We start from the raw sequence: 23,817 nt of genomic DNA on the forward strand, positions 1-23,817 counted from the left end.
CTTTAATTATCAGCGTATCCACTCCTTATTTTCGTGTCGATCTATGCTTTTAGTCTGTGAAATCCCGCGCAGAATACAATTTGAAGGCGAAGCATGAGAAGCTTAATCAAACTACAACGCTTGTGTTCGAGCTCAAGCTGCAAGATTATCCATTTCCGCTTCTCAAACTTGTACAAGATTAATCGTTTTGTAACGGTTGCTCAACCATCAAAGCCTAATAAGAAAACCCACTCCAAACAAGCACCAGAAACCGGCGGATTTGGCTCGCTCTTCACTGAAATTACTGAGATTTTGGGAGCTGAAAACGTTACTGCGGATAAAACCCCATCTGGGTTTTTGATTTCGGAGGAAACCCAGGTGAGGGTTGGGGAAGAAGATTGCCAACCTTGCACGCAAACTGTTTGTAAAAATGCGGAGGAGAGTGTACTGCAAGAAAAGAAAGATATAACAGGTTTGGAGGATGCGCAGGTGGAAAATTTGGCTGAAAGTGATGTCAGCCCCGTGGTTCAGGAGGTTACAAAGATTGTCAGGACGGAGAGTGGTTTGGTTTCAATGGAGGAGATGTTAGAAAAATCGGGTTTTCCGTTGGATTCAGATATTGTTGACAAAGTGTTGAAGAGGTGCTTTAAAGTGCCACATTTGGCTTTGAGGTTCTTCAATTGGGTGAAGCTCAAACAAGGGTTCTGTCATACAACTAAGACTTATAATACGATGCTGTTTATAGCTGGGGATGCAAAAGAGTTCGGGATGGTGGAGAAGTTGATGGAGGAAATGGAAAAGCATCTGTGCGAGAAAGATGTTAAGACTTGGACTATTCTCATCTCACAGTATGGAAATGCTAAGTTTATTGGCAAAGCATTGTTCTTCTACGAAAAGATGAGGAAAGAAGGTTTTGAACCGGATGTAGTGGTTTACAGGTCGATGATACGTGCACTGTGTAATACTGGAAAACCTGAAGTTGCGATGGAATTTTACAAGGAGATGGTACAGAAGGACATGGGACTTAGCATAAATTTATACAAGCTGTTATTGAATGGTATAGCTAGCTCTGGCGATACTGCTTCTATAGCCTTGGTTTCAGATGACATGATTAGAGTTTCGCAGATTCCAGAACACATTGTTTATGGTTGTGTCTTGAAGAGTTTCTGCATATCTGGAAGAATCAGAGAAGCTTTGGAATTTATTCGTGAGCTCAAGAATAAAGAGGTTATGCTTGGCCCTGAGTATTTTGGCGCTTTGGTGAAAGGATTGTGCATGGCTGATAGAATCACAGATGCTTTGGAAATTTTGGAAATTATGAAGAGGAGAAATATTGTTGATGGGAAGGTTTACGGGATCATCATCAATGGGTACTTAAGAAATAATGATGCTGATAAAGCACTCGATCTGTTCAATAGCATGAAAGAATCTGGATACGTGCCTACAACTTCTACCTACACAGAACTGATGCAACACCTCTTCAAGTTGAATGAATTTCAAAAGGGCAGTGATCTGTATGATGAGATGCTGGAAAGCGAAGTTGAGCCAGATATTGTGGCGATCACAGCCATGGTTGCAGGTCAGGTTCGTCAAAACCGTATATCTGAAGCATGGAAAATATTTAATAGTATGAAGGACAAAGGCATCAAGCCCACATTGAAGTCGTATTCTATATTCATTAAGGAGCTTTGTAGAATTTCAAGGACAGATGAGATTCTCAAGGTCTTTGATGATATGCGAGCATCTGATATAGTCATTCGAGATGACATATTTAATTTGGCTATGTATCATATGGATAAAAAGGGAGAGATGGATAACCTTGAAAAAGTAAAGCAGTTGCAGAGGATCTATAAACTTCATCCACGAGAAAGAGAAGAGGTTTCTAATATTGAAGCATCCGGGGGTGACGAACTCAGTACACGGACGGACTTTAATTATTTACAACCAGCGAAGATGGATTGTACGTTCGTGGAGCCGCTTTCAAAGGCTTATGATGAGCATCATTTGCAAGATATTTGTAAAATTCTGTCCTCTTCAACAGATTGGCCCTTAGTTCAGGAAGCTTTGAAGAATTCTGCTGTTGATTTCACTCCAGGACTCGTTGTGGAAATTTTGAGGAATAGCAGCGTGCATGGTTTCGTAGCATTACAATTTTTCGCGTGGGTAGGAAAGCGAACTGGTTATAGCCACACTACTGATACTTACAACATGGCTATCAAAACCGCAGGGCGCGGAAAAGATTTCAAGCACATGAGAAACCTCTTTTACGAAATGAGAAGAAAAGGTTTCTCAATCACACCAGATACATGGACAATAATGATAATGCAATATGGTCGAACAGGTATGACAGAGATTGCTCTGCGGATTTTTGGTGAGATGAAGTCTAGTAATTGCCACCCAACTCTTAGTACCTACAAGTATTTAGTCATATCTCTTTGTGGGAGAAAAGGTAGAAAGGTAGACGAAGCAATTAGAATTTTCAAGGAGATGATCCGTGCCAGTCATGTACCTGACAAAGAGTTGGTTGAAACGTATCTTGGTTGTTTATGTGAAGTTGGTAAGCTCTCAGATGCCAGAAGGTGCATAGATTCTCTTCCTAAAGTTGGTTTTTCGATTCCTCTTAGTTATTCCTTGTACATTAGGGCTCTATGTCGAGCCGGGAGGTTGCAAGAAGCTTCAGCATTGATGGATAATGTTGGGGAAGACCGATCAAAACTGGATCAGTATACTTATGGGAGCCTTGTACATGGACTTCTGCGGAGTGGACAACTAGAAGCAGCACTGGCCAAGGTGGCTTCTATGAAGCAGGCGGGTGTAAATCCAACCGTCCATGTTTATACATCCTTAATAGTTCACTACTTGAGAGAGAAGCAGATAGGAAAGGCTTTAGAAATTTTTAAGGAAATGCAACAGAAGGGTTGTAAACCAACAGTCATTACCTATTCTGCGCTTATTCGAGGGTACATGAACATGGAAATGGTTTCCGAAGCTTGGGATGTCTTTCACAACATGAAACTTACAGGAACATTGCCAGATTTTAGAACGTATTCGATGTTCATCACTTGTCTTTGTAAGGTGGGCAAATCTGAAGAAGCAATGCGGCTTATAACTGAAATGATGGAAAGTGGGATTGTTCCGAGTGTGGTGAATTTTCGAACCATATTTTACGGGCTTAACAGAGAAGGTAAGCAAGATTTGGCTCGCACTGTAATGGAGCAAAAGCTATCATTAATAAGAAGCCGCAAGGTGTTAGCATAATTCCTCCTATTCCTCGTTTCAAATTTGGAGGTGCTGGTAGTGGTGACATGGGAGTAGCACGGTGTGCACTCTTCCCTCCGTTGCTTCAGATCTGACTACATTAGCTTTGAAGATTTCTCATTCGCCCTTGCTCTTCTCCGACCAAAGGAAACCAAAAGTGACAGGTGAAGCTAACATTGCGACGGAGGATCGGTTTTTCAAGATAAAGGATTTGAAAAAGTCTTTGCAAAGGAAAATAGGCTAGATAAGACTGAAAACAAGAAAAATAAGAACAGTGATGAAGCTGATGATGACTAACGACGAGGAGGAGGATGACAAAGATGCAGACAGACTTACAAGGTGCTACATTTATGTTTTCTCCATTTGTTCAGTTTTACAAAATCATGCTTCATCTGTGTTTGTGTATTAGACATATATATATATATATATATATATATATATATATCCAGTAGTAACCATGGCTTGTGTGCTACAGATATGAAAACTTCAATGGGAAAAAAGGAAAAATCGCCCTCACGTAATGCGGTTGCGGTTGCGGTTGCGGTTGCGGTTGCGGTTGCTGCTGGAGAACTGGTTGTGTCTCCATACCTGTACAAATTGAAATTGGTTCCCGAGGCTTGACCGATGTGGTTCTAAGGGTTCCAATGTAATTGAATTTCCGTTGGAGAATTATAGACTTGGCTGCTTGCTTGGGCAACAAGAAATACCCGCAGGAACGACATTTTGTCTTTCTAATTTCTGCATGAATTTTCCTCGAATTCATATCGTTAAGATTCAGGAACTGGAGGTAAATTCCTCGCACGGACAAGATTCGTATTCTGTACATTGTTTTGGCTCATCGACGTTGAGGATCAAACGGATTTTCGAAATGAAAAATACTCTATCGTCCACCCCGGTTTCAATTGCTCTTTCACCAGTGCAGAATTTGCGGGCACCCGAATCAGGCAACAACGCTTACAGCCACTGAATTCAAGTAATTCGACAGAAGCGGTTTCGAAATTTACAAATGTAACAAACATGAGTGATTATTAAGAGCTGCCTCTGAACCATCTTCATAAGATTACAGAATCATACAATGGAAAAATATTCGCAGCTCCAACAAATCTCAGCTCAATCTTCTTATTTCCAATGTTTAATTTATATCCAAGGGACGCGGGAAAAATCTCAACCCAGGTCTTCAATTAAAACCTGGCTGTAAAGATGAACAATCTAGGCTCAGTTCACAGCTTTCGTTCAAATGAGAAAAAAAAACACAAGACTTAACATACTCACACTTTGTTGCGAAATCTTCTTGTCAATCGTGCAGTTAAACTTTGTTTGTTCAAGAACCATACTGTTTGAGATCCTAAGAGCCTGAAAGTTGCCGGATGATGGCCTAGTTAGCATATTATCCATCTGTTAACAATGAAAACATATAGATCCAATCTTTTCAAATAAATATTCAATTTACTATTTGACATTACAGGATGACAGCATGACCATATAAAGCAAATGGTACCCTCCATTCTCCCATAATCCCGTCGGAAGTGAGGTTTCCGGGTCCATATCCATGAGGTCTCTGTCTGTTTGTGTTCTCGTACATTACCATGCCAAAGAGAAAACCAAACAAATGTGCACTGGATAGAACAGAGCCATTCCCCAGGGGCACGTTCGTGAACACAGATATGATTATGCACCTTCTGCCCTATATGTTGACTCCTACACTCATTTTTTTCTATTGAAGATTGATGATTTAGCTAAATAGTTGCGTAGTCTTACCTTTATTACTGCTTCTTTACAACACTTTCATTTACACGCTCATAGTAAGTCATTCTCCGGATAGCTTTTAGAGCTTCTCCAAAATTGCGGCTACGAAATGCGTTTGTAAAAACGTCGGACCAATGCTTTAGTTTCTCTTTCATCTAGATGAGCAAGAACAGAGATGAGTTGATAAAAAATAAAACGAATAAAAGGGCAATAAGGTCAACATCACGCATATTTTTATTAACAAAAGAGGTGAATTAAAAAGGTAAAAATGCAAGCTCTTCTTCATGGAACTTGAGGAAACACAGAACCATTACAATAGAACAAAAGAGCATGAAACACTAATTAACCTTGGTCGAATCTAAAGAATCACACTGAAGACCCCTTAGTAGCTTAGTCCACTTAACTTTTTATCTTTTGGCAATTTCTCTGTGTGATAGTTTTGAGAACTATGAAACTCTAGGAAATTGCTCTACAAATTAGACTGCAAGCGATGTGACAAGAATTGTCGTGTTCCTTGCTAATTATTCCCACATGTATGTAAAAAGTCTTGGTTCATACCTGAGATTGAATCTCATTCAAAGCCTGAGAGTCAGCAGCCTCTTCAACAGCTTCCCTGATTTCCAAAATCTGAACTTCCCGAGCCAGAAGGTATAAGAAAATCAAATTAATATTCACTCAATGACCCATCAACTTCAGCATATCCATCAAAACAAAAGAAAAACAACTCAGTGACTCCAAACGTCTATGGGAAATGTTTCCTCCAACATTAATAACAAAACTTCATTTCTTGAAGGAAAAGAATTCTAGAATAAGAATTTAAGAAACCATTCAACTACAAACCATCCCAACTGTAAGTTTTACGACACAAGCTTCAACTAGATTACAAAATTTTCTAATGGATGATATTCGTCTCAACTATGTGCACTCCAAATATGTCAAATTATCCATCAAGCTTACAGAAATAAGATCTTTACCATTTTTTCAGTCAATATTTCACTACAATCAGATTATGAGTAAAATTGCAAAGAGATAATAGGTTGTATAAATATGACAGGATTTCAACTTCTTCAAATTACCTCAGTTAGCAACTCTGATTCTGAAAGTGTCTCTTCTTCATCAACGTCCACACCTTCAAGCTTGAGCTGAAAAAAAATAAATAAATAACAGCTTAATTTCAAAACTTGTAGAATATGAATAGCAAACACTAATAAATTGGATGATCAAGAAACTTTGCCTAGATTATCTTCTCGCCCTTATCTTTTGAATCATGGGACCATGAAACTAAATGCAGGTACGGAAAGCTACTCACAGAGGGAAATGATAATACACACACAAATTCACATCATGAACTATTGAATGATAGGATTATTCATCATGACACTGTTGCAAATGAAGAATGTGAAGTCATCCATGTTTTAACTGAAGAAAGTTGAGGTACCACCATAAAATCAATTGGCAATATGAGGAGTAGCCCAACCTCTTATAAGCCCATGCAAGGTCCCTCCCCCCATCAATGTGGGACTCATTCTCAACACGCCCCTTCACGTGTGGCAAATTTTCCAGCCTAACACGTGGACAACACAACGGGGTGACGTAGAGCACATGTGGCCATTTGGCTTCACACGTGGGACAACCTGGCTCTGATACCATGAAGAAAGTTGAGGTTCCACCATAAAACCAACTGGCAATATGAGGAGTAGCCCAACCTCTTATAAGCCCATGCAAGGTCCCTCCTCCCATCAATGTGGGACTCATTCTCAACATTAACTATGCGTGTCAAGAACCTCTCTATCATGGTCACAACACCCACATACACACACATAGAAGCCTTTGTAAATAAATAACTGTTAGGGTCAAGATTGATTTGTATCATACGAATATTGTTAGTTATTTACCAAGTAATCACATTCAATAAGACCCTTTTCTACCAAACTAGTCCAGTTCTCAGAACATTCGTTTGAACACAATAAAAATGCATCAAACGATAACCTCATACGCAAAAAGCACACTTACAATGTAAATTGCCCTCGCCAAGGGCTGGCTTAGTGTGCGATATGCATCAATCACCCGAGCAGACTGTTCAGCAGCATACTCTCTTTCTTTCTAAAACCATGGTAAACATTAAAAAAAAAAAACATTTACTCTATCCGGAAAGTGTTATCTTTTACATTTCCCATATGTTGAAAATGAAGATATGTTATCACAAATACCTCTGATTTAGTATGAACAAGATCAGGGTGCAGTTTTTTCTGCCAGGCCTTATACTTCCCCTCCAGATCGTCCACTTTGGTATCGTACTTTCTCTCCCTGTTAATATTAATTTGAACAAAATTGAAAACAAATCCTTCTAGTTTGTGAAAAATGCTCAAATAAGTATAACAGAAACTAGCTTTGTTTTCCTATAACCACGCAGACAGTGACTAATTAAAGACTCAAAATTTTCCCTTGGACTTGTAGCTCGTTTGGTTAAGAGCATTCGCGCATACACCCGAGATCCCGAATTCGACTTTTCCCCCACCCCCAATATATATTATACCAAAAAGAAACAATTAAAAGTTCAAAACTTTCACCTTCTTTCTAGCTCTCTCTCATTTTCTCAGCAACCAAACAGATAGAAATAACAAAGGGAGAGAAAACATTATTGTTAAAGCCTTAATTGCTTACAGTCCAAATATCTGAAAGTAATCCACCGACTGATCCACCGGCTGAATGCACCGACAAGACGAACACAACAGAAACGGCACCGCTTCGGGCGAGGCACTACAGTTCCAGCACCTAGCGTCCGCTTTCTCTGCCGATCGGGAGCTGACGAAGCATTTCCCGGGAATTCTGTGATTCCCGGGTAAACCAAATCCGCCGAACGGGAAAAGGCGGCGGTCCGCTTCTACATTGGACGTGAAAAAAGCGGGAGATTGGAAATTTCTTGACGAATTGAAGGAGAAAAGAGCGGTAGTCGGAGTTAGGGTTCGCCGGAGAATGGCGGAGAGAGGAGTGAGCAGTTTCTTCTTCGACATTGTTGGAGCATACAGACTTGTTCAAATGCAACTTCCAAGGCTCTAACCGTTGAAGTGAGAAGCGGCAGTTTATTGGGACACGGGAGGAATTTGGCTCAAGAAGAAGGGTAGAAATGGTAATCTCGGTTTCGGAGATGATTCTAGCCCCGGGGGTTTTTTAGGTTGACACGTTTTTTATACATAAAGTCGAATTTAGGATATTTTCAACAAATTCGACAAAGGTTCCCCCCTCTCGGTGCTCTTTTCTCTGGCAAGAACACACCCACACACACCCATGCCCACACCTATAGCTCTTTTCTAACCTCGTGGTTGTGTTTTGGACGTCAAACCATGAAGAAACCATCTCGGAGACATTTCCCAGTTTTCCGACGAGCATCGCCCCTTTCGAGGAAATTTCCGGCCAAACCACGGCGATTTGGCCGGCGTGCAAGGTATACTAATTTAGTATTGAATAAGTTATACTCATTTGAATCTTACCCAGTTTCCGGCGGACACCCGTGGCTTCCAGGCTGTTTTCCGGCCAACTCCGGCCACGATGACGGGAACCAAGGGTATATTTCGATTCCTTACCTTCGGGGCTTCAATTTGGTATATTGAATGACATGTTTTGGTTGAGTTTTGGGCTCCATCGGAGCTTCGGAATTCTCAGGCCGAAAACCTGCCTTCTCCTTCCTTGGAATCCGGCGAACCACCAAACCCAAGGCCTTTGAGCCTTTCCTGCCAAGCCCAAAACCCTAGGCAGCCCAACCCAACCTTTTTATTTATTTTATTTTGTTTTGTTAATTCAAAGGCCTTTGGGCCGTTTCCTTTAGGGCCTTCGGCCCATTAACCCTAAACCCATTAGACCCAAACCCTTAGGCCCAAACCCAGATCCAACCCAAATCCAAACCCTTTAACCCAATCCGGATCCAAGCCCAGACCCGTTTGACCTGCTGACCCAGACCCGGTCAACGGTCAGCGTTGACTTTTACTTTGATCGGTCAACGTTGACTTTGACCGTTGACTTTTTGGGTTTTCGTGCGGGACCCCTCTTAGGCTAATTTTAACGTTCTGAACCCGTTTCTGATGTCCGTTTCCCCAAATTCAATCGTTTGAGTAGAGTTTAACTAAGTGTACCCTTTATGTGTTTAGGGGCGATTATCTGTGACGTTTCCTTCTTCGCTAGATGGCGTGGCTTTTTGACAGCGAAGTACTGTGAGTGGACCCCTTCTAAAAATGCATGTTTTGATAGTATAAATGCATACATGAAAAGCATGATTTGATGATTATGTTTAGGGGTGGTTCGGTATGGGATCCCATACCGAAACCCTTGTCCCGATTCCCAAACCGAAATTTTCGGGAATCCCAAATTCAATACCAATCCCAAACCAAATTTTCGGGAATCTCAATTTTCGGGAATCCTGAAATAATTTCGGGATTTCGGGACAAATCGGGAATCCCGAAATGCTTTTGGGCTTTTGGACTAAAATTTGACATATTATGCTTTTGGGCCCAAACTGCCAATTTGTTATTTCTACTAATTTGCCCACTGCACAAATTTGACATAGTTTCATAAATTAAGTTTCAATCTACCCACTGCCCATTTGTGCACAAAGTTTCAATAATAACAAAGTTTCAATATGTCCACTACACATGCATCATGCATGCAATAAAAATAAATTAGGTATCAAACCCAAAAGCAAAAATAATAGTTACAAGCCAAGGTTTTAAAATAAATAAAGTAACAAACTCAAAAGCAAAAATAATAGTTATAAGCCAAGTTGGGTGGTGATTCTGGTGAAGGAAGGCTGGTGGCACAGTGGCTGCGCTTCAAGCTCTTGATGGAACGGAAGTGAAAATTGAAATGTGGGATCTGACCTAAAAACAAATGAACGGCACAGATTAAATCTAAAACAGTGAACGGTTGAAATAATTCTCTTATAATTAAAAAATAATATATATATAATATTTATTTCGATTCGGTATGGGAATACCGAAAAAATGGAGATGCAATACCGAATCCCGTACCGAAAATTTCGGTTTGGTTCGGGATGACATACCGAAAATTCCGGGAATTTTGGTTTGGGATCGGGATTTTTTCGGTTTGGTTTGGGATTTTTGGGATATTTTTCCAGCCCTAATTATGTTTTATGAAACGTTTTACGAGATAACATGCTTACTGAGGCTAGTTTGAATTATTACTATTTTTCCTTTAACCCATGTTCTTATAGAATATCTGATGGATGACGATATGATATTTAGAACATGTTTAGAACACCTCTTTATAGTATAGATGATACATGACTTTATACTATGAAGTTGATTTTCAATATATGTATGTTCATTGGTTTTGTACTTACCTAGTGGTCCTTTCCGCTACGGGACGTAGGGATAGATATGGTTCGTCCCGGACGACGGTTTGGTGTTGGCATAGGGCCTGGAGTGTGTTTTCCTCTGACTGTCTGCTCAGAGACGGGGAGTCGGCATGGGGCCTGAAGAGTTATATCGGACATTCACTAGTGTTTATTGTTTATGTGAATTATGATTTGAGACATTGCACGACATGTTAGGTTTCGGAAAACCTATGTTTATCATTATATATGTGTTTTCATAAAACCTGGGGGTTAGTATGTTGATAACTGCTTTATTATACATATATATATATATATATATATATATCAACTTGGTCCACTCATGTTTGTTTTGCGCCCCCTTCAGGACTTAGAATCGAGGCATACAATCCTGACGTCCAGGCACCTTCGCATCGGTATCTTCGAGTTCTCTCGGTGTAGGACACACTCCTTTGTTTCATTCAATTTTATATTATTTTCTTTTAGTGTTCTAGATTAGAGTTGTGCTCTGAACACGGTCCTTATTTGCATATTCATTATTCTTTTATATTTATAAACCTTATTTATCCTTTGTTTTCAGTATTTGTACTCAATAAATGGCTTTCGTCACCCTCGGGTGTTGGCCAACACGTGCCTATCCTGGTATTCGGGGAATATCAGGGTCAGGGCGTGTCAACAGAGCCCAAATAAAATTTGATTTCATGAGATGCTAAATTGAACACCCTAGAATTGTTTTGATCGAAGGCAACTTAATAGAATGAAGTAGGGTGTTAAAATGACAGAAATAACCATGAACACAAGTCATGTGCGAGGCATATGACTTATTTTGGATGAAAAACTTAACAGAGTTAGGGTGAGATGACAAATTGATGATTTCGGAAAAATTAGTATGACAAATTGTTTAAAATTTTAGTTTATATGACAAATTGAAAAATTGGTACAAATTCATATGACATTTCAAAAAAAATTCCTTTAGTTTAACAAACAATCTAAGTAAAAATAACAAAAATAAAAGGAATAAAATTAGAAGTAAAAAACAACATGTAAAAGGGCAAATTGTCAAATGCGTGAGTCTGTGACAAGAGGCTAGTAACCATATAATTTGAAAGAATCAACTTGATCATATTACAATTCGACAATAACATAAATATTTTGTAACATTCTCAACGTATATATATATATATTAGGCAAATATCTTATGTTGCTAGACAATCTAGTAAAAGAACATTCTGCTATTTGCTAAACAATTTTGGCGCAAACAATTTTATAGAGAAATGATAAACGCACATCATTTTTCCTACTACACATCTATGTTTAGCCATGTCCATTGTTTCTGTTTTATTTATTCAATTTGATTGCGCGAAATGAAGATGAATGTTTGAGAAGCTAAAGAAGATACGCGGGAAAATCATATTTCATCTTATATTGCCATCTGTATATCACTACATGTACGTATCAAACAAGAGTTTAAAGGCTTGGGGGCCAAGGTAACTCCTGCAATGAAGGAAAACAAGTCACTTGGCATGGGTTTCCTTAAGGTTGAAATAATATGAAGGAAAACTTACATGTCACGAACGTATACACCCTTCGTGCAGGGGAACTTACTTGTCAAGGGTGTGTATTCTCGTTGTCGTCGAAGTTATTTTTCGAAAACGCAAGATGTGACAAATAGATTTACTTTATTATTGTAGATTATTATTCCCGAATATCGTACATCCTTAAAGTCTCCTAAAGCAGTATACTATATCTTTAAGCATCATATAAGTTTTTCTCATGAGTAACATGTTAGAGTTACAGTTCAGCCTCTTCCCACCTCTTAAAAATATGTCTTTAACTGATGCTGAAGCAACAGAACCGAAGCGCTTTTTGCTGCCTTGACTTCTTTGTTCTACTAGGGCGACTTTCTTGATCACCGTTGATCTCGGAGTTCATGCGGTCGGAACGATGCATAATATGATCCACAGCAGGTGTCTCTGTAGTTCCGTCTTTGGAGGAAAGCAACGCAACCTGGTTACTGTCATGAGAAACCGAAAGTTCCTGCTCCAGGGAAGTAGGTAGTACTCTGTTAAGGTTAACATCCTTCGACAAGGAATTCGAACCTGCCTTGCTGCAACGTAAGATGAATAAATAAAAACGTTAAACTTTTGGCTCCGAGATAAAATCACGAAAGGAAGTAAAAGATTGATCATGGTGTCTTATTGTAATGCTAAATGAAGTGATAAAATACGTTAAGGATAAGTTTCTGAGCTAATTTTGACGTGTATTATTTGCACCGCCAAGAAGAAAGTATGATCAGTATTATTGACACAATTACCTTAAGTTGTGAATGACAGAGCTATTCCTCGCGGACTCGGGCTGAGTCGTCTTGACAACCTCTTGTTTAGATGCTTCAGGAACATGTTCACCACTTCCACAAACTCCACCTTCTAAAGATTTTGGGTTACCTACATTATTTTCCTTTGGCGGGATTCCATTGGTGAAGCCAGAAGAGGACCGCATTTGAGCATTCAATCTATTTTGCTGAACCTTATAAATTACCTTTTCTAATGTTCCTAGAGCTTGTTCCACTTCAGAACTGATCAAAACATTTCTCTTTCCATTTACATGATCCCCTTCAACAACTCTGTTGGGTGTTCGAACCTCAAATCGCCTGCTTTCTTCGCTCTTTACCTCCTCAATCTCATCAAATGAGTTTCCACCTATAACTTGTGCAACTTCTGGAGCAACTTCACTTCCAAGGTGAACTTGTGCATCATCTGGAGAAGCATTAATTGTAGGGTGATCATTATTGACTTTATGATCCACATCTACCAAACTCTCATCCGTCTTATCTTTTACCAGATGTTCTTCCGAGAGCCTGAATGTATCATTATGTAGCTTCTTTTCTTCCAAAGCCCCATTTGATTTATTATGTGAAAAGAGAGCTTCACGTATATGAGAGTACAGCGGGCCACTCAAGGCCTTACTGTAATCTTCGTTGCAGTTAAGCTTAGAAGACACTACCTGTAAGTTTGTAGGAGTGTTAGCATTGGAAAAAGTGAAGAAACGTAAAAAAAATAGAATCTCATACATTAGAATGAAGGGATGCTTGCATGCAGTTTCAGCAGAACGCCCAACATGCAACCTCAATAAATTTCCCTACCCTCCCCTTCCTTTTCGAAATCTCTTTTGAGTATATAATTTTTTGCACACGTCTATGTATCTTTAGCTGCATCGTTTTATACTAAATACAAAACATATAACCTTTTGGTAGAGTTTGAGACCATTGCCAATGAGCTGCCTTGAGATAAAATTTATAAGGGATGGCGGGATGAAATCCATCTTTATATCCGTACTTGATATTGTCCTACAATAATAGACGTTCTTCAAAGCTTTAATGACAAACCACAGAACAAAGTCAACAGGTATTACATTCAAGTTGCCATGGCTTACCGAAAGTAACTTCTTTCGTTGGTAACCTTCTGCAAAGCAAAGCCACCCACCATATCTATCCTTACAGCATCCTTTGCTCCAGCAGTAGCCTCATTGGTGGGACAATTAGTACCATCAATGCTTTCCAAGTCGGAGATCTGAGACGACATTTGCAATAAATCAGTTTATTCAGGTTTCTATTTTGGAATTGCAGGAGTATTGGGATTATGGAAACCAAAACAAATATTGAAGCCAAATGATTATTTTGGTTACCAACCGATTTAAAGAGCACAACAATCAGATCATCTTGGAAGTACTCAAACATAAAATAGTGTACAGCTGCCTCCCTAGCTGAAAGTGGCCATGGAATTTTCATCCTTTCTTCCAAAAATATAAACAAAACTCAGCATTCCATATGGAAATATTCTCGGACGTGAGAAATCAAATAAGAATTTTTTTAACACATGATATAGTTTTATGTTTTATCTTAGACAAACCTCACTAAAGATATCTGTTCACCGATCCTGACCTTCTGCAAACATTTGCTAGAGAGGATTTTGAAAGTTGGAACTGTAGACTGAGGCCACCTGGAGGAAGTTGAAATAAACCCAATTATTGTCTAAATGAGTTAAATCCCTTCAGTACAGTCTTTTAGCTCCTTAACGACACCGTTGTTGCAAACTTGTAGCCGATTTCTCACAGAAAACAACTTTTTCAGTATAAATTCCATCAAGCAGACCATATCTCATTACAAAATATATGCATAAATCAAGTGCATATGCAGTGATTGAAATGACTTACCATTTCTTGTAAAGGTCTGACTCCCACGAGATGCATAAACCTACAACAAAAGGAACCTTGTTTGTCTCAAAAACACTCTTTTAAAGTTCAATATTTGTTAATGAGGCATATGAACTTTCAAGTATTTTGGTTTCACTTACAGACATCCACAGGCCCATCTACATAGCCTTCAGCAAGTAATGTATGAAAGGGACTGCCTTCAATTCCCTCACGATACATCACACGGAACTCTTCATTATCGTGTTTTAACTGTAAGCAAAAAATTATTTTGAACGTCAGTGTCACTGTCATCACACAGGGGTCACCACGCCTTGTTGATTAAAGAATAGAAAAACTTACTAATCATTAATATAAATGAAATAACATTTAATGACTGCTGATCAACATCCCAATTGAATAAACCCCCTTAAAATTTCAAATATACTGATGTAAATGAATAGCATTAGATTTCAACAACAATAAAAACCATTTTTCAAACAAGTGAAGGTCAAAAATTAGAACTTTACAATGTTCATGACGATGTTAAGTTTTAGAAGTTGTGCGTATTGAAAAGAGAGTCAGAACCACTTTCCCTTAGTGCATGATAACAACAAAACTCAGCAGCCTTAATTCTCTCACTTATTAAAGCGAAGAGAATTGATTCTACAGAAGCAAATTTATAGTTGAGGCCATGAGGGAGAGGCGCGCACATACACACACACATATATACATGTAAGGGAAGTAGAAAAGTATTATAACTACGAAGACAGTTGCAGAGCAGAGCAGGATTTGAAGAACATAATGCAGATTCGATAACATACTTTCCATTCGGGTTGGGTTGTGGTCTCACAGGTTTTCAATCCCTTGTCATTAACAAGGGAAGCACTCCTTAACATATCCAGTAAATTGGATACTTCAGCCGTCTTTTCTTCAACCATATTCTCATTGCATCCTACAGGAGCCATAAATATAAAATTATTAAGTGTTCACATATTTCTTACACCGCTTTAAGACATCGGTGGTGCATGATTGTTGCCGGATTAAATATGTCAAACACAAAAAGGAATTTGTTAAGAACTAGCAACCTTCATTTTCATTTTCCAAAGAACGAATCAGCTGATTCTTGACAAGGGTTTTCAATGCTTCCTCATCACTTAGACTAGGAGATGCCAGTGTCCTGTCCAGCCTCTCCCTGTACTGGGTGATCTTTCGCGGTTTCTCCATCTTCGTATCTCCAAAAAACTGCGAAGATCCCTCGTTAAGAAAGTTATGCTACCAGTCAAGCCAGATATTCCCAATATTTTGCAAACTTCATTCCCTTAACACATAATTATTTATAAAAACAAAGATTAGAGTCTGTTATAATCAAGAAAAAGCTTCAAACATCACACGTGCCATAAAAAAAATAAAAAAAAGACATAATCAGTTAACCTTTCATTAAACAAACTGTTACATATTGAAATTTATAAGCGTATTGAGCAACCAAAAACATTCAACTCCAATACTTCTTTTGAATATATTCCATATTGGGTATTCAGGTTCAATATCCATACCGCTTTTTCTTATTGCATAGAACAGTGTTCTCTCTCTCTTTCCCGGAGTTGAAATGAATTTAGTGTGGATTATCACTCGTATCAAAAAATTCCAACATTCACAACAACAACAAAAATTCAGTTTTGGGCAGATGGGATAAAAAAAAAAAAAAAAATAGAAAACACTAATTCGAGTGCCTACACATATAAAATCGCATGAATATCATCAAAAAAAAAAAAAAAAAAAAAAAAAAAAACCAAAACAGCAGCAGAGATACCAAAAACGATAAAAACCCATAAGAAATTTCAGTCAAAAGTTTGAGACTTTAACTCACAGGAAGCTCTGTAACCAGTTGCAGTGACTGCCCAGTTCACAACTGTGAAGTCTGAAGAGAACCCAGAATTCGAATACTGAAATCTTGAGGATTTTGTGCAGATCTCAATGGAAAAGTAATGATTCCGAGCACTGAAAAAAGAGGCAAGGCCAGCTGATTTTTTTTATACCCAGACGGATTTCAAACATGGAAAAAATAGGTCTTTGGGCGTAACGGATTGCAGACGCATAGCAGCTAACTGAAAGTCTAAAACCACATGCTAAAATACATATCATAAATTAAAAATCATATTTGTTTTTCTTTTTATAAGACGATACTGGGTAGAGGGGTTTTGATCCGTAACAATTTTATCGAATTTATTATCTTAAGTGGTCGTTTAGGAGAAATTTTTCCAAGTGACGGGAACACCATGACACGTGGTGTTCCCTCACACATTAGGATTTAGTTTTATTTATTTATTGAAATATAAAATTGAAAGATATTCAAGATGTCAAATCCTAATGTGTGAGGGAACACCACGTGTCATGGTGTTCCCGTCACTTGGAAAAATTTCTCGTCGTTTAGAATTCAAAATAATTGAAAGCGTTTAAAAAAAAAAAAATTTAGGTTTTAAAAGTATTTTAAATGCTATCAAGAAGAAGCATTAATTATGTGTCTTTTGTATGCAGCACTTTAAACGTTTTTTCAGAATTCACTTTTATTTTTACTAAGAATTGATTTCAAAAATAATTTCATCAAAAGCATTTTCAACCATTTTAAAAGCATTTTTAGACAAACTAAGAAAATAAAAAGTGAATTAGGGGAGACAAACAAGAGTAGTAGATAAAAGGAGAAAAGAAATAAATGGTTACATATATGGTTGAACCATTTTAGAGATTGTCACATCACATCCACATCTAAATATACTCAGAGCTCGTTTACTTATTAGTAATGAAAATGAAAAGAAAGGGAATGGATTCCGTTTATGACTTCTTCCGCCTTTACTTATATATAACCGGTAATGAGATTACTTAAAATCCGTAATGAATTAACTCAATTTTAGCAGTTTGATTAACTAGGGGAAGTTGTTAATCCAATTCTCTTTCCTCGCCTTTCCCATTCCAAAGTGAACTGATTCCATAGTTTTTCATTACTAATAAGTAAACGAGTCTTATAGTGGTTTTTATTTATTTTTTTGTCAGTTCACCTAAATAGAGCAAACTATTTGGTATATATTTAAAAAAATTGTTATTAACATTTAAAAAAAAAAATTCATTCTTTCTTTACAAGTATATTCTTCCTTCAAATATTAAATTTTTGCAGTGAAAAATAATAATTTTAAAATGCAGTAACAATTATCAATATTTATGTCAATATTCAAAATCCGTGGGGTGCGATGCATAAAATACACTTGACATGATGGTGATTATACCAAAAGCCAAGAGGGTGCTTGACACGTTGATTTATTCGTAACTAGTTATGGACGTTAGCCATTCATTGACGTGGCGGTCAGGTGCGGTTGGAAGGAATAGGAAGCCACTACTAGATTCGCGCCCCTACGCGCAATTGAAGCAAACTATGGCTGTATTCAATTGGAACATTTCGAATTGCTTACTAGCTAAGTTAGGTTGATCGATTGGTGATATTCATTTTCATTTGAAAGTGAGAGATTTTAAGTTTGAATTTTATAAATGATGAATTCGATATTAAATTAGGTTACTCATTATGTGGCTTAGCCGAAATTTCATTCCCCTTAATGTAAAATATCAATGTATTAAAAAAAAAATCATTGGGTAATAACGTATTTTTATCGTATAAATTTGATAATTTTAAACTGTGTAATTTTTTAATTGTTATTTCATTATCATTTAAAAAAAAATTTATTTAGTTATTAATGTTTTAAATAAGTTGGCAGTTCATTATGAATATGTAATTTGCTGTCAATTTGTTGAATATCTTTATATGACCAAACAACATTTGGTTCAAATGATGTTTTGTGTAGAGGACATTCCAAATAAGATTCAGAAATTAAACAATTTTGAGTACGGGGAACCTCAACTTTTTTTCATGATATAGGAGCAAGTTATCCTATGTAGGAAGTCCAAAGGTGACACATGCTCCACATTATTCCTATCTGCGCTATCTAGACATTTAACTTGGAAATCGCCACATGCGGGTAGTGTTAAAAATAAATCTCGCATTAATGAGGAAAATGACTTTACATCTACAATAAACATACATTGTTCGCAAGAGCTGAATATGAGGCGAAGATAAATATTATCTTAAACTCTATTGAACATGTTATTGTTTTGCGGAAGAAATACATCATTGTATCGTTGATGATGTTCTTATTTAATAAAATATCGAAATCTAAGGGCCTCAACATGTTGTAATAGAATGTTGTGAATCAGGTGACGTTCTTACCTAATACGCGTGAATGTGTTCCAGGTGTGTACATAAAACCAAAAGAATGAAGTCGTTGTGAGTCGGTGAGGGAAAAAAAACAAACACAAAACAGATGGATTTTTCGAAAATTATTCCATAAGTCGGATAGAATAAAAAATTTGGTTGTTGAGCATGTGACTGGAATCACTGGATCAATTAGATGAAAAGAATATGTAAAATATTTGAGGATATGCGCACTCACATTTCTTATATGCTTAGTTGTGTCCCCTTTTTTTTTTTTTCTTAATTTTTTTTTTTAATTTTTTTTTTGTGGTAAACTAGTTGTGTCCTCCTTTTGATAAGAATAAAGAAAGCATCGAAAATGAAAGAAATGAGACGTGATATCCGTGCACTATTTTTCTTTTCCTGCACATGCCAAATGAGAATTGAGGGACAGAAATATATAAACTGTGGTGTGCAAACCTCTCGGGATGCCATGGTCAAAATATTTTAGCAGCCTAAGCTTTTTTGTTATTATTTCGTGAGGAGTTGTAAGGCTGAAAGTGAGTCATGTAAGAAGGAAAAGAATAAAAAAAAAGAGAATTTAGTCGGAAGGAAAGGAGCAGTGTCAGAAGAAAATGGTGAACAAGGTTATGTTGAGACAATCTTGGTGGGGAAAGGAGCAATGTAATAAGGAGATGGTGGAGCTGGTTTGAAAATTTAGTTGTGGTGCCGGGCGGCACGGTGATGGTGATGGCAGCTGTGGAGTCGTAGCAGTTCTGTCTACGGAGGGGGAAATAGAGACGGAGATGGTGTAAACATGATGATTGTGATGTAATGTGTGAGAAAGAGAGATGTGATCCTAAAAAAATTGACTGGTCACAGACTATGGACCAATTCTTCCTTGAACTAATGTTGGATGGAGCGCACAAAGGGAATAAGGTTGGTCGCACTTTCAAGAAGAAATCATGGATTACCATGATCACATGCTGTAATGAGAAATTCGGGTTTCAGCATGGTAGGGCGGTATTGGAAAATTGGTACACTGTCAGCATGGTAGGGTGGTATTGAAAAATCGGTACAATGTGTTCAGGAAACATTACAGTAGCGTTAACATTCTGCTTGATGAAAAGGGTTTTACTTGGGACGAAACACAACAGAAGGTGGTGGCTGATGATCCTGTCTGGAACAAGTATGTCGAGGTATATTTGAATTGTTCTTGATTAGTAATTTAATGGAGACATTCTATTGCTCGTACCTTACTTTGTTATAAATGCAGGCACATCCCAGTTTCCACGTGTACAGAAATAAAGCTATGTCATATTATTCCGATTTGTGTATCATATGTGGAAATGACGCTAGATTTTTGAAAAAGTTCCATCAAGCCGCAATCGAGCTCTTTACAAGGGAACCAGTGCCAAGAAAATTGACGGAGATGCTCAGAAGAAGTCAATGGGTTCAAGTGATGTCAAGAATTTTTCAGATCGAAAGGAAAGGCACCGTCCTGTAAGCACACAAACCTTACAACTGTCTAAGAAACCATTAAGTACGGATGGAGTTGCGGCCAATGCTCTAGGAGATATGGCAGTTGCAGAGTCACCGTTGAAGAAACTGAAGAAAGAGGCATCTCCGTAGAGAAATTTACTGATGTCCTAAATGCTATTGACATTTTGGAGGATGAGAAGAGAGCCAGGATATTTTTAGCATTGCACCCCGCTCTGCGAAAGAAGTGGTTGATGAGAAAGCTTCGTCCACTGTGATCCATCTTTCTTCCTCCTCCCATTACCTTCACAAGGTATAGTTTTGTAGCTCGTAAGTCGTAAGTTGGGCACATTGAACAATGCTAGCAATATTTGTAGAAAGGGCTCCTTGCTAGACAATTATACTTGCTTTTTCTTCAAGTAAAAGTCGTGAATATGATGTAGGTTGTGATTAATAACATGTTACATGATTAACATGTTTTATGCAACAGCTTTGGGTGGGCTGTGAGCCGTAATTAACTGATACTTCGTACCATAAATTGATGATAGTTAAGGGGATGAGATCGGCATGCAGTTTAAGTATGTTTCGTGTGCATGAAGAAAGCTCTTGCAGGAACGAATTCTATAGAACTCAATTTTATAGATTGTATGCAGTAGAAAAGATGTAAGACACAGGTGGAGTATTACGGAACTCTTAATGCAAACACCAATTTGTAGAATGAATTTTTTTATCTAAACAGATTGACCAGACAACCAAAGGTCTTTCGATGCCTCAGTCCTTAAACGTTTGAGAGAAACTAAAAAATATGTAGATAGTTCTAAGTTGAATTCGCGTTTATCAGTTCCCTTGGATGACTTGAATATATATTTAAAGTGGAAGAATTTTGTTATTGTCTGCTAGCCTAGGGCTAGGCAAGATGATGGGCGGAGCAGTTTCCCTACAAGTGAATGAAAGCACCGATACAAGATTTATTTTAAATTGAAGTTGTTTTACACTAGTTACATCCATCCGCGTTTTCATCAAGAATGCGTTCTTGGGGTGATCTCGTAGTCCTACGGCACAGGCCTCGGTGCAACCCAAAATTTGCCGGCCTTGTTGTCGCAAAAAATTGGGAGGTCAACAAATAAATTCTCTTGTAAATTCTTACAAAGACTTCTAATTGATTAGTGTCTAATTTGAATTTATCTTGTAAATTCCTTCTATTATTTCGCATTCTCCGTACGCTTCAAAAGCAGAAATAAATAACAAATAATATGGAAAGAAACAGATCGGTTTGTGTTTCGTAGAAGTTAGTAAACAAGTAAAAAATGGGAAGGATAATCAAACATTAATTCTTACTTCGATTTGGGGTTGTTACTAGTAAGCACTTCAATGACAATTCCCCATTCCCTTTGTGCAATTGTAGTGTCCTTTGGATCTTCCACCACAATGGATGATCCCCGGCCCATTCTAATCTGTAGACTCAAAAATAAATTAAAATCATAACGTTTAACTTGAATCTATCATCATATTCTAAGAGTTTAAACTCGGAATCCATAATGTAGAAAATATGATAGAAACTTATTACCCAATGGTTTTAAGAGCATAGAACATTTTGGTCGTCGTCCTTTAAAATTGGTAGAAATAATCTGTAATTTTACAAATTATTGCACTAGTTGTCCTTCCGTATATTAAATTATCAAGTTAACAATTATTCATTTACGGGAACTCGGTAACTTTGGTCATAGGGCGCCGTATTGATGTCAAGTAGGTCATTTTATTAACAATGTTAAGATTTTATTTGGTACTTATAAAAAAAGTTCTTATTTATTGGCCCTATTGTTCTTGTTAATTTATGCAGTACCGATATTACGTTCATGCATGTAAGTGGAAAATAGATCAACTAAGAATAATTAAAAAAAAAACAAATGTTAATTTATATTTTTACGACGAACAAGCAAAACAGATACTAAAAAAGAACATCGTGTAAACTTCATTAACTGATTAGTAAAAGAAAAGCACACCCAGAAGAGATCATATATTGGTTTTTTATTTGATTCATAATTATATTTGCACATACAAAATTCACACGCTTTTTAAGAATTGGCTACAATAATAGAGGAATCTAATATTGTAAATGGATTATAATACGCATCAAGTAGTATATCAATTTCAATTTTGTGTGTCTTACAAATACTCTCGGCCGGTATTCGCATGTATAAAGACAAAGCGAAGTTCTTTTTTGGTGTTGGAATTGCCCGAGAATTCGACTGCCATAATATTATTACTATCTGTAGGATCCCAAGGTAAGATTGTGAATAGGGTTTTACATGTACATGCAATTTCTTCCTTAATCCCTTAATCTAGTTAGTTTACAAAAGATTAAATACTCTATATATGCAGTAAAAAGAATCAAACGTTTAATAACGACACTTGTACAAAAGGTAACCCTAGTCAATGAAAGCTCTCCTTTTCCTCCTTGAGAAAATAAATGTAGAACTCGATGACAATTGTAACAAAATAAGTAATACATCACAACGCATGGTCTCACATCAAATAATGCCTCACAACCAATTTACGCATTTCCATCTCATCCAATTGCGTAATTACTTTAGCCTTCAATTTTTCTAATGAACTCTTGAACTGCTTCAGTTCATCCAACTTCTTCACAGTCTCGATTGGCTGGTCCCACCAAAATTTGCTCGCCTCGTTCTCCTCCATCTCCTCTGTGTCTTTTTCAAGATCTAAGCCAAGATTTTCAAGATCTATGCTCGTTTTGGACACCATACAAGATTCTATTGAATTGGACTCGTTTATACTGCTGTCTGTATCATGATCTTCATCCTCAGAACTAGCATGCATGGAGATGTATTGGCGGCCATGCAAGGCATTGTTTACGCGTTCAAGGCGAGAGAGAACAGAATCCGCCGATGGGTGGCCAAAGACGTACAGCCTGCCACACGGAGAGAAAACAATGACGGCCACCTCAGCGCCACACAGACGGCTGAGTTGACAAGCCTTCCTGAAAAGACCGCCCCTCTGTTGGAAATTCAAATAAAAACAAGCTGTAAAAGGTTGCTTCTAGCTGTTAGTTTCTTTACAGGTTGTATCCACACATGCTGCAACTACAAAGACTAAAGTTTCCTCCATGTGCTAGCTGAAATGGTGATGAAAGACAGCAAGTGTGCTGCCATGTGATGTGCTAGCAGGAAGACATCAGTGTGCTGCTGTGTATTAGCCGAAAGAGTGTTGATTGCAAGCTGGAAAGATAGCTGCATATGTGTGCTAGACTGTCCAAAGTTCTTGCATGTGTTTTAAAGGGTGTAAAGATGTTAAACACCCCATTCATTGCATGTGTTGTTGCATTGTTTATCAATTTCTGTTTTGTATAAATAGGCCATCTTGCTAAGCTTAAATTATCCCATCCAAATCCCATTTCCATTCTCATTTTCAGCTTGTAAGCTTTAAGAGTTGTAAACTTTTCTAATATTTCAAAGTGTTTGTTATCACCAAGCTTGCTACTTCTTTCATATATCAAAGTCCAAGTGTTTTACCAAAGCTTGTTGCTTCCCTCCTTTCTCTATTTCTTTGTCCAATTTTATTGAGA

General features: G+C 37.6%; 4 protein-coding genes and 1 pseudogene across 7 annotated transcripts; 2 read left to right on the top strand and 3 right to left on the bottom strand.

Annotated features, from left to right (window-relative positions):
* Positions 1-41: 41 nt before the first annotated feature.
* LOC137746038 (putative pentatricopeptide repeat-containing protein At5g06400, mitochondrial) lies at positions 42-3,659 on the top strand. Its single transcript, XM_068486086.1, has one exon. The coding sequence runs from the start codon at positions 94-96 to the stop codon at positions 3,235-3,237; it is 3,144 nt and encodes a 1,047-aa protein (XP_068342187.1). The 5' UTR covers positions 42-93; the 3' UTR covers positions 3,238-3,659.
* Positions 3,660-3,981: 322 nt separating this feature from the next.
* LOC137746039 (iron-sulfur cluster co-chaperone protein HscB homolog) lies at positions 3,982-8,115 on the bottom strand. Of its 2 annotated transcripts, none has more exons than XM_068486087.1 (8): positions 7,648-8,115; positions 7,194-7,290; positions 6,997-7,086; positions 6,060-6,125; positions 5,542-5,610; positions 4,996-5,138; positions 4,510-4,590; positions 3,982-4,429 (listed from the first exon to the last, which is right to left on the bottom strand). In XM_068486087.1, the coding sequence occupies exons 1-6, from the start codon at positions 7,995-7,997 to the stop codon at positions 5,001-5,003; spliced, it is 810 nt and encodes a 269-aa protein (XP_068342188.1). In that variant the 5' UTR covers positions 7,998-8,115; the 3' UTR covers positions 3,982-4,429; positions 4,510-4,590; positions 4,996-5,000. The 2 variants fall into 2 exon arrangements, with proteins under 2 accessions (XP_068342188.1, XP_068342189.1); XM_068486088.1 differs by having other exon boundaries at positions 4,510-4,632.
* A 3,874-nt stretch (positions 8,116-11,989) lies between these two features.
* Positions 11,990-16,699, bottom strand: LOC137746040 (uncharacterized). 3 transcript variants are annotated; one of them, XM_068486091.1, is made up of 11 exons: positions 16,386-16,699; positions 15,604-15,760; positions 15,340-15,470; positions 14,680-14,788; positions 14,540-14,579; positions 14,236-14,325; positions 14,016-14,115; positions 13,760-13,896; positions 13,571-13,673; positions 12,642-13,330; positions 11,990-12,434 (listed from the first exon to the last, which is right to left on the bottom strand). In XM_068486091.1, exons 2-11 carry the CDS (start codon positions 15,740-15,742, stop codon positions 12,158-12,160), a joined length of 1,815 nt encoding a protein of 604 aa, XP_068342192.1. In that variant the 5' UTR covers positions 15,743-15,760; positions 16,386-16,699; the 3' UTR covers positions 11,990-12,157. The 3 variants fall into 3 exon arrangements, with proteins under 3 accessions (XP_068342192.1, XP_068342191.1, XP_068342190.1); XM_068486090.1 differs by having other exon boundaries at positions 15,604-15,827; XM_068486089.1 differs by having other exon boundaries at positions 15,604-15,836.
* A 2,887-nt stretch (positions 16,700-19,586) lies between these two features.
* Positions 19,587-21,171, top strand: LOC137744546 (L10-interacting MYB domain-containing protein-like; annotated as a pseudogene).
* Positions 21,172-22,757: 1,586 nt separating this feature from the next.
* LOC137744547 (agamous-like MADS-box protein AGL62) lies at positions 22,758-23,488 on the bottom strand. The gene is made up of 2 exons (XM_068484333.1): positions 23,402-23,488; positions 22,758-23,249 (listed from the first exon to the last, which is right to left on the bottom strand). The coding sequence occupies exons 1-2, from the start codon at positions 23,486-23,488 to the stop codon at positions 22,758-22,760; spliced, it is 579 nt and encodes a 192-aa protein (XP_068340434.1).
* Between the last annotated feature and the right edge of the window lie 329 nt (positions 23,489-23,817).

Source organism: Pyrus communis, chromosome 9 (assembly GCF_963583255.1).
Source record: "Pyrus communis chromosome 9, drPyrComm1.1, whole genome shotgun sequence".
In the NCBI taxonomy this organism is placed as follows: Eukaryota; Viridiplantae; Streptophyta; class Magnoliopsida; order Rosales; family Rosaceae; genus Pyrus; species Pyrus communis.